General features: G+C 40.6%; 1 protein-coding gene across 1 annotated transcript in view; it reads left to right on the top strand.

Moving 5' to 3' along the window:
• Positions 1 to 10,737, top strand: part of LOC117328417 (E3 ubiquitin-protein ligase rnf213-alpha-like) — an 84,271-nt gene that overhangs the window by 1,842 nt on the left and 71,692 nt on the right. Inside the window, exons 2-6 of the mRNA XM_033885946.1 lie at positions 1,541 to 1,735; positions 2,043 to 2,157; positions 3,950 to 4,144; positions 4,614 to 4,750; positions 6,138 to 6,342. Of these exons, the coding sequence (XP_033741837.1) occupies positions 1,541 to 1,735; positions 2,043 to 2,157; positions 3,950 to 4,144; positions 4,614 to 4,750; positions 6,138 to 6,342 (847 nt within the window). The remainder of the gene's footprint in view (positions 1 to 1,540; positions 1,736 to 2,042; positions 2,158 to 3,949; positions 4,145 to 4,613; positions 4,751 to 6,137; positions 6,343 to 10,737) is intronic.

Genomic DNA, 10,737 nt, shown 5'->3' with positions numbered 1-10,737 from the left:
GACCAAAATAAGGTAGATTCAAATACTCTTCATAGAAGGAAGGTCTTAAAAAGGTGCTTTACCAAAGATGTGAATTTTCATTTTCTTGGGTTCCATGTTTGCCCCTGGGGAGGGGGTAAAGTTTACTATAGTTTATAAGGGAAGTCGCGTTTTTAGCCCACCATCATCAGATGGTGGGCTATTCAAATCACCCTCCGTCCGTAAACAATTCTTGTTATCACTATTTCTCAGAAAATACTGAAGGGATCTTTCTCAAATTCCATATGCAGGTTCCCCTTGGTGCCTAGTTATGCATATTGCGTTTTAAGACCAATCGGAAAACAACATGGCCGACAGGCAGCCATCTTGGATTTTGACAATTGAAGTTTGTTATCGCTATTTTTGAGAAAGTATTTAAGGGATCTTTCTCAAATTTCATATGTAAGTTTCCCTTGGTGCCTTGTTATGCATATTGCGTTTTGAGACCAATCAGAAAACAACATGGCTGACAGGCAGCCATCTTGGATTTTGACAATTTAAGTTTGTTATCACTATTTCTGAGAAAGTACTGAATGGATCTTTCTTAAATTTCATATATAGGTTTCCCTTAGTGCCTAGTTATGCATATTGCGTTTTGAGGCCAATCTAAAAATAACATGCCCGACAGGCAGCCATCTTGGATTTTGATAATTGAAGTTTGTTATCTCTATTTCTCAAAGTACGTACTGAATGGATCTTTCTCAAATTTCATATGAAGGTTCCACTTGGTCCCTTGTATTGCATTTTTGGACCAGTCTGTCCTGAAAACAACCTGGCAAACAAACAGCCATTATCGTTAAATCTCAAATTTCTTATATAGCTAGGATTCCCTTGTTTGAAGAGTACTGGAGGGATGTCTCAATTTGCACAGATTAGTAAAATGAAGGTAAAAGTAGAGAAAAGATCAATCTGACATGGAACCTATGAAGATCATTCAATGGTGGGCGCCAAGATCCCTCTGGGATCACTTGTTCACTTATCATTTATTTTATTTTTTTATCGCAATTGATTCTAACTCAATTAATATTATCAAGATGTGATGACAGCTTGATGAATATGGCATGCACATGTTGGCCCTGACTGACCTCCTAGGCTGGTGGGCATGCAGGTCCAAAAGGGTCAAATTAGCTGAAATATTGCAAAATTCAGGTGACCGTCAATCTGTCTCTTGTTTTGTTATGTCAAGGTCGTTTTCAAATTCTGTATAAAAGACAAGAGTTGCCCCTGTTTCCTTATTGCTATGATGCTATGGTGGAGATTTTGGAGGTTATAATATTATATGGTCATGCAATACTTACAATAGGCCCTTGGTCTCTATGTTCTTTCATTGTTCACAGATTTTTCTCTCATTCGATCTGTTCAAGTTTGCTCTGTCACCCCCTATACTGTTATTTCTCTATTAACACCTAGGATACCTAACACAACATATGCTGCAACAATGCAATAACGTCACTAAAACAGTACAATGGCATCACATAGTTTAAATTGACTGAAACATCAAAAATTTTATTCTTATTTTTAGACTTATAGTGATAGCTGAGAAGCAGATTGTGTATGACAAGTTCCCAATCCCTCTTATCAACCGTTTGGAAAAGCATTTCCTGAATGTGTCCACCATGTTGACGGAAGAACAGCTTGATTTAACAGAGAGACTTGAGCATTGGGCTAAGGACTTTGTAAACTGCCAGGGCTCTTCAATAGTTTATTCACATACAAGGTAAGTTTTGTTATTTTAGAATAATTATGGTTATTATAACACTCTTGTGTCTAAACCTAAAGATCATAGCCATATTCCATTCTTGTGTGTGTTGTATCATCTAACGTATTGATGGAAATAAGTGAACACAAAATTTATTTGATGATGTTATCCGGGCGAATGATTAGGTAGCCTTGTCTGTACAGTATTAGATGACACCGTCTTGTTTATAATTACATCCACACGTCACATCAAGGGTCCAAATATCAGCTTCCTTCAAGCTTGTTTGATCAAAAGTTAATAGTTAATTGATAATGACATATTACAGAATGAAGAAAGATGAGTTTTCTGTGGGGGATGTGTTCATGGGTTACCATGCTGACAGTTGTGCTGCTATTGTGCTACATGTGTACCAGGAGGAAGGACAAGTCGACCGTACCCAGGTATGTTTACCAGGTCACACTACAGGGGTGACAAGTCGACCATACCCAGGTATGTTTACCAGGTCACACTACAGGGGTGACAAGTTGACCATACCCAGGTATGTTTGCCAGGTCACACTACAGGGAGGACAAGTCAACCATACCCAGGTATGTTTACCAGGTCACACTACAGGGGTGACAAGTCGACCATACCCAGGTATGTTTACCAGGTCACACTACAGGGGCGACAAGTCGACCGTACCAAGGTATGTTTACCAGGTCACACTACAGGGGTGACAAGTCGACCATACCCAGGTATGTTTACCAGGTCACACTACAGGAGTGACAAGTCGACCATACCCAGGTATGTTTACCAGTTCACACTACAGGAGTGACAAGTCGACCATACCAAGGTATGTTTACCAGGTCACACTACAGGGGTGACAAGTCGACCATACCCAGGTATGTTTACCAGGTCACACTACAGGAGTGACAAGTCGACCATACCCAGGTGTGTTTACCAGGTCACACTACAGGAGTGACAAGTCGACCATACCCTAGGTATGTTTACCAGGTCACACTACAGGGATGACAAGTCGACCATACCCAGGTATGTTTACCAGGTCACACTACAGGAGTGACAGGTCGACCATACCCAGGTGTGTTTACCAGGTCACACTACAGGGAGGACAAGTCGACCATACCCAGGTATGATTACCAGGTCACACTACAGGGGTGACAAGTCGACCATACCCAGGTATGTTTACCAGGTCACACTACAGGGGTGACAAGTCGACCATACCCTAGTATGTTTACCAGGTTACATTACAGGGGTGACAAGTCAACCATACCCTAGTATGTTTACCAGGTCACACTACAGGGGTGACAAGTCGACCATACCCAGGTATGTTTACCAGGTCACAGTACAGGGAAGACAAGTTGACCATACCTAGGTGTGTTTACCAGGTCACACTACAGGGAGGACAAGTCGACCATACCCAGGTATGATTACCAGTTCACACTACAGGGGTGACAAGTCAACCATACCCTAGTATGTTTACCAGGTCATACTACAGGGGTGAAAAGTCGACCGTACCCAGGTATGTTTACCAGGTCACACTACAGGGGTGACAAGTCAACCGTACCCAGGTATGTTTACCAGGTCACACTACAGGGGTGACAAGTCAACCATACCCTAGTATGTTTACCAGGTCACACTACAGGAGTGACAAGTCAACCATACCCAGGTATGTTTACCAGGTCACACTACAGGGGTGACAAGTCGACCATACCCAGGTATGTTTACCAGGTCACACTACAGGGAAGACAAGTCCACGTCACATAGGGTCTGTAAGGTGAAGGTCACAATATGTTTTAAGGTCAAACTCTTTGGTCTTAGACAAAACTGTTGACTCGCTGCAGATTGATGACAATTTTTTTACTGTATATAAAATGACGAGATGGTGCATTACTTACAAGGGGCCACAGTGGCTGAGTGGTTTAGGTGTCTCAACACTTTATCACTAGCCCTCCACCTCTGGGTTGCGAGTTCAAAACCTACGTGGGGCAGTTGCCAGGTACTGACCGTAGGCCGGTGGTTTTTCTCCGGGCATTCCGGCTTTCCTCCACCTCCAAATCTAGGCACGTCCTTAAATGAACCTGGCTGTTAATAGGACGTTGAACAAAAATAAGCTAAAAGTGTGACTTACATTTATTGGGCCCAATGTATCAAGGTTTGATCATAAAATGGTCAAAACATTAATGTGAAAGTGAAAGACCATCCTATAATTTGATTGGTTGTTTTCCCTCTCAGGTCTTTGACTCTGCTAAGAGAATGTTACTTTGGTGTGCTACACCTGATGCAGTGATGAGACTGAATTCTACACTCCTGGCTCAAGAGGAAGGAAGTCTAAATGAGATTTACTGGGAGGAACAGCAGCACCAGTCTCTGTCTGCATACCTTTACCAAAAAATCAGGCAGGAAAACAGAGACAGCCATTTTGCCCAGGTATAAATGTCAATGGTTAAAAATCTTGCACATAAAAGTCATTTCAAGATTGATATCAAATCAGTGTTTGTCACAGACAAACAAATAAAAAAGAGAAATAAAAATGTTACGAAAGAAAAGTTTGGATGTTCTGTAAACCTACTTCTTTATTGATAGATGCATTCTTTAAACCATAACTGGATTTAAACAGATAACACAATGATGAATTGGCACGCAAAAAATATTTATTATGGAATCCAATATATATAATCTTCAATCAGTGCAATCATAATTTAGTGGAATGCCTATAGTTTGAAAGTATAATATGTATGTATGTTTATAGAATTCAATGGTAGGTTTAGTTAATATCCATTATATAACACATCATGATGCCTCTACATCACACGCCTCACTTTCACTGTGGCCAATTACCAGTAAATTACCCATGCATTTGATGAAAAATTTTAATTAGAAAAACTTTAATGCAAAGGTGACCACCCACTCCAAGTTGATTACAAGTGTAGACCTAGAAGAACTATCACTCAAGCTTGGGATCCCCATAGACAACATGGTGTTACTAAACCTTCAGTCATTTGACACAGAACAACAGTTCTGTAGACAAGTCAAGTAAGTATAGCCTTCAATTCTACAATACACTCTTACCAAAAATATTGAACGTTGATTAAGAGATGATATTGATACAGCTATCTTTTAAAATAGAAATTTTGAAGTGTCAATATAGGATGTTTCCATATTAAAGCCAAACCCCCAATATTTACTTCTGTGTTTAGTTAGATAAAACATACGTGTTTATGTGACAGTGTGATGGTACAGAATGTTTTTGTGGGGTACAATGTCCCTTTGTGTTACTGTACAGGGTGTTTTTGTGAGGAACAATGTCCCTTTGTGTTACTGTATAGGGTGTTTTTGTGAGTTACAATGTCCCTTTGTGTTACTGTTCAGGGTGTTTTTGTGAGTTACAATGTCCCTTTGTGTTACTGTTCAGGGTGTTTTTGTGAGGTACAATGTCCCTTTGTGTTACTGTACAGGGTGTTTTTGTGAGGTACAATGTCCCTTTGTGTTACTGTTCAGGGTGTTTTTGTGAGGTACAATGTCCCTTTGTGTTACTGTACAGGGTGTTTTTGTGAGGTACAATGTCCCTCTGTGTTACTGTACAGTGTTTTTGTGAGTTACAATGTCCCTTTGTGTTACTGTACAGGGTGTTTTTGTAAGGTACAATGTCCCTTTGTGTTACTGTTCAGGGTGTTTTTGTGAGGTACAATGTCCCGTTGTGTTACTGTACAGGGTGTTTTTGTGAGGTACAATGTCCCTTTGTGTTACTGTACAGGGTGTTTTTGTGAGGTACAATGTCCCTTTGTGTTACTGTACAGGGTGTTTTTGTGAGGTACAATGTCCCTCTGTGTTACTGTACAGTGTTTTGTGAGGTACAATGTCCCTTTGTGTTACTGTACAGGGTGTTTTTGTGAGGTACAATGTCCCTTTGTGTTACTGTACAGGGTGTTTTTGTGAGGTACAATGTCCCTTTGTGTTACTGTACAGTGTTTTTGTGAGGTACAATGTCCCTTTGTGTTACTGTACAGGGTGTTTTTGTGAGGTACAATGTCCCTTTGTGTTACTGTACAGGGTGTTTTTGTGAGGTACAATGTCCCTTTGTGTTACTGTACAGGGTGTTTTTGTGAGTTACTATGTCCCTTTGTGTTACTGTACAGGGTGTTTTTGTGAGGTACAATGTCCCTTTGTGTTACTGTACAGGGTGTTTTTGTGAGTTACAATGTCCCTTTGTGTTACTGTACAATGTCCCTTTGTGTTACTGTACAGGGTGTTTTTGTGAGTTACTATGTCCCTTTGTGTTACTGTACAGGGTGTTTTTGTGAGGTACAATGTCCCCTCTGTGTTACTGTACAGGGTGTTTTTGTGAGGTACAATGTCCCCTCTGTGTTACTGTACAGGGTGTTTTTGTGAGTTACAATGTCCCCTTTGTGTTACTGTACAGGGTTTGTTTTGAGAGGGAGGAAGATGAGATGCTATTGATAGTCCAAAGTGACTGTGGCGACCAAAATGCCAGCCTCGTGGCCTGTGCTAGGTACTGTATTCAGGATGAGCTCCAACAGCTGGGTTATCGAGTCCAGGCAAACAGACATGCCATCTTTGTCATACAGCTGCCAAGGGTTGCAGGAGGTTGTTTCAATGGATTCCAGGTAAAATGAAAAAAAAGCCCCAATTTAACAGGCGGTCATTATATACAGATGCTCATTATATATGGGCAGCCATTAATACAGGCAGTCATTATATACAGGCAGAAATTATATACAGACAGCCACTATATACAGACAGCCATTATATACAGACATCCATTATATACAGACAGCCATTATATACTGGCAGCCATTATATACAGCTGTCATTATACTAATACAGGTGGTCATTATATACAGGCTGCAATTATATGCAGGCAGCCATTATATACAAACAGCCATTATATACCGGCGGCCATTATATACAGGCAGTCATTATATACAGACAGCCATTATATACAGACAGCCATTATATACAGGCTGCCATTATATACAGGCTGCCATTATATACAAACAGCCATTATATACTGGCAGCCATTATATACAGACAGCCATTATATACAGACAGCCATTATATACAGGCTGCCATTATATATAGGCTGCCATTATATACAGACAGCCATTGTATACAGACAGCCATTATATACAGACAGCCATTATATACGGGCAGCCATTATATACAGACAGCCACTATATACAGACATCCATTATATACAGACAGCCATTATATTAGGCTGCCATTATTAGCTCACCTGGTCCGAAGGACCAAGGTGAGCTTATGCCATACCGTGGCGTCCGTCGTCCGTCGTCCGTCCGTCCGTCCGTCCGTCGTCTGTCGTCCGTCGTCTGTCGTCCGTCGTCCGTCGTCCGTCCGTCCGTCAACAATTGACTTCTTCTTCATAACCACTGATCAGAATTTGACCAAATTTGGTCAGAAGCATCCCTATGGGTAGGGGACTCAAAATTGTACAAATGATGGGGCTGACCCCCCAGGGGCCTGAGGGGCGGGGCCAAAAGGGGTCAATTTGGCTATATTGATATAAACGACTTCTTCTCTGAAACCGAGCAAAGGATATTGCTCCTATTTGTCTGGAAGTATCACTATGGGGTGGGGATTCAAAATTGTACAAATGGTGGTGCTGACCCCCAGGGGCCTGAGGGGCGGGGCCAAAAGGTGTCAATTTGGCCATATTGATATAAACGACTTCTTCTCTGAAACCGAGCAAAGGATATTGCTCCTATTTGTCTGGAAGTATCACTATGGGGTGAGGATTCAAAATTGTACAAATGGTGGTGCTGACCCCCTAGGGGCCTGAGGGGCGAGGCAAAAATGGGTCAATATAGCTACCATATTGATATAAACGACTTCTTCTCTGGAACCGAGCAAAGGATATCAATCATATTTGCCTGGTAGCATAACTTTGGGGTGGGGATTCAAAATTGTACAAATGGTGGTGCTGACCCCCTAGGGGCCTGAGGGGCGAGGCAAAAATGGGTCAATATAGCTACCATATTGATATAAACGACTTCTTCTCTGGAACCGAGCAAAGGATATCACTCATATTTGTCAGTAGCATCACTTTGGGGTGGGGATTCAAAATTGTACAAATGATGGGGCTAACCTCCAGGGGCCGGAAGGGCGGGGCCAAATGTGGTCATTTGGGCTATATTGATATAAACAACTTCTTCTCTGAAACCGAACAAACGATATTGCTCATATTTGCCTGGTAGCAACACTATGGGGTGGGGATTCAAAATTGTACAAATGGTGTGGCTGACCCCGGGGGGCCTGAGGGGCGGGGCCAAGAGGGGTCAATTTGGCTGTATTGATATAAACGACTTCTTCTCTGAAACCGAGCAAAGGATATTGCTCCTTTTTGCCTGGAAGCAATCACTATGGGGTGGGGATTCAAAATTGTACAAATGGTGGTGCTGACTCCCTAGGGGCCTGAGAGGCGGGGCAAAAATGGGTCAATAAAGCTATATTGATATTAACGACTTCTTCTCTGAAACTAAGCAATGGATATCACTCATATTTGCCAGGTAGCAACCCCCTAGGGTAGGGATTCAAAATTGTACAAATGACAGGGCTGACCCCAGGGGACCTAAGAGGCGGGGCCAAAAGGGGTTATTTTGGCAAAATTGATATAAACAACTTTTTCTCTGAAAATAAGCAATGGATATCTTTAATATTTGACTGGTAGCATTCACTTTGGTTAAGGATTCAAAATTGTACAAATGATGGGGCCGACCCCCTGGAGGCTGAGGGGCTCGGCCAAAAGGTGTCAATTTGGCTAAATTGATATGAACAACTTCTCTGAAACAGCTCATATTTGACTATTAGCATCCTATTGGGGTAGGGATTCAAAATTGTATAAAGGAAGGAGCTGACTCCCAGGGGGCAGAGGGCAGGGCCAAAAGGGGCCAATTGGTCTAAACAAAATCTTCTCTGAAACTAAGCAATGGATATCACTCACATTTGTGTGGTAGCATCCCTATGGGGTCGCGCCAAAAGTCAATTTCATTTCATGGATTAATGTACCTTTTGGCATTTTTAGTATTAAAATAAAACCAATGTACATGTACCCATATAAAATGCTTATGATATATATTGACATAGCAATACCAGCAACAAATATACTTAAGCATCATTCTAGTTTCATATCTCATGAAACCAGGTGAGCGATACAGGCCCTCTGGGCCTCTTGTATACAGACAGCCATTATATAAGGCTGCCATTATATACAGACAGCAATTATATAAAAACAGCCATTATTTACCGGCGGCCATTATATACAGGCAGTCATTATATACAGACAGCCATTATATACAGACAGCCATTATATACAGGCTGCCATTATATATAGGCTGCCATTATATACAGACAGCCATTGTATACAGACAGCCATTATATACAGACAGCCATTATATATAGGCTGCCATTATATACAGACAGCCATTATATATACAGACAACCATTATATACAGGCTGCCATTATATACAAACAGCCATTATATACCGGCGGCCATTATATACAGGCAGTCATTATATACAGACAGCCATTATATACGGGCAGCCATTATATACAGACAGCCACTATATACAGACATCCATTATATACAGACAGCCATTATATAAGGCTGCCATTATATACAGACAGCAATTATATACAAACAGCCATTATTTACTGGCGGCCATTATATACAGGCAGTCATTATATACAGACAGTCATTATATACAGACAGCCATTATATACAGACAGCCATTATATACAGGCTGCCATTATATATAGGCTGCCATTATATACAGACAGCCATTATATACAGACATCCATTATATAAGGCTGCCATTATATACAGACAGCAATTATATACAGACAGCCATTATATACAGCTGTCATTATATACAGACAGCCATTATATACAGACAGCCATTGTATACAGACAGCCATTATATACAGACAGCCATTATATACGGGCAGCCATTATATACAGACAGCCACTATATATACAGACATCCATTATATACAGACAGCCATTATATAAGGATGCCATTATATACAGACAGCAATTATATACAGACAGCCATTATATACAGACATCCATTATATAAGGCTGCCATTATATACAAACAGCAATTATATACAGACAGCCATTATATACAGCTGTCATTATATACAGACAGCCATTATATACAGACAGCCATTATATATAGGCTGCCATTAAATACAGACAGCCATTGTATACAGACAACCATTATATACAGACAGCCATTATATATAGGCTGCCATTATATATAGGCTGCCATTATATACAGACAGCAATTGTATACAGACAGCCATTATATACAGACAGCCATTATATACGGGCAGCCATTATATACAGACAGCCACTATATACATACATCCATTATATACAGACAGCCATTATATAAGGCTGCCATTATATACAGACAGCAATTATATACAGACAACCATTATATACAGACAGCCATTATATAAGGCTGCCATTATATACAGACAGCAATTATATACAGACAGCCATTATATACAGCTGTCATTATATACAGACAGCCATTATATACAGACAGCCGTTATATATAGGCTGCCATTATATACAGACAGCCATTATATACAGACAGCCATTATATACCGGCGGTCATTATATACAGACAGTCATTATACGCAGACAGCCATTATATATAGACAGTCATTATATACAGACAGCCATTATATACAGGCAGCCATTATATACAGACTGCCATTATATACAGGCTGCCATTTTATACAGGCTGCCATTATATACAGGCAGCCATTATATATAGACAGCCATTATATATAGACAGCCATTATATACAGGCTGTCATTATATATAGGCTGCCATTATATACAGACAGCCATTATATACAGACATCCATTATATACAGACAGCCATTGTATACAGACTGCCATTATATACAGGCAGCCATTGTATACAGACTGCCATTATATACAGACAGCCATTATATACGGGCAGCCA

The sequence above is a fragment of the Pecten maximus genome, chromosome 5 (genome assembly GCF_902652985.1).
Source record: "Pecten maximus chromosome 5, xPecMax1.1, whole genome shotgun sequence".
NCBI lineage: Eukaryota > Metazoa > Mollusca > Bivalvia > Pectinida > Pectinidae > Pecten > Pecten maximus.
The sequence above is the reverse complement of the archived record's forward strand: the minus strand, read 5'-3'. Positions and strand labels throughout refer to the sequence as shown.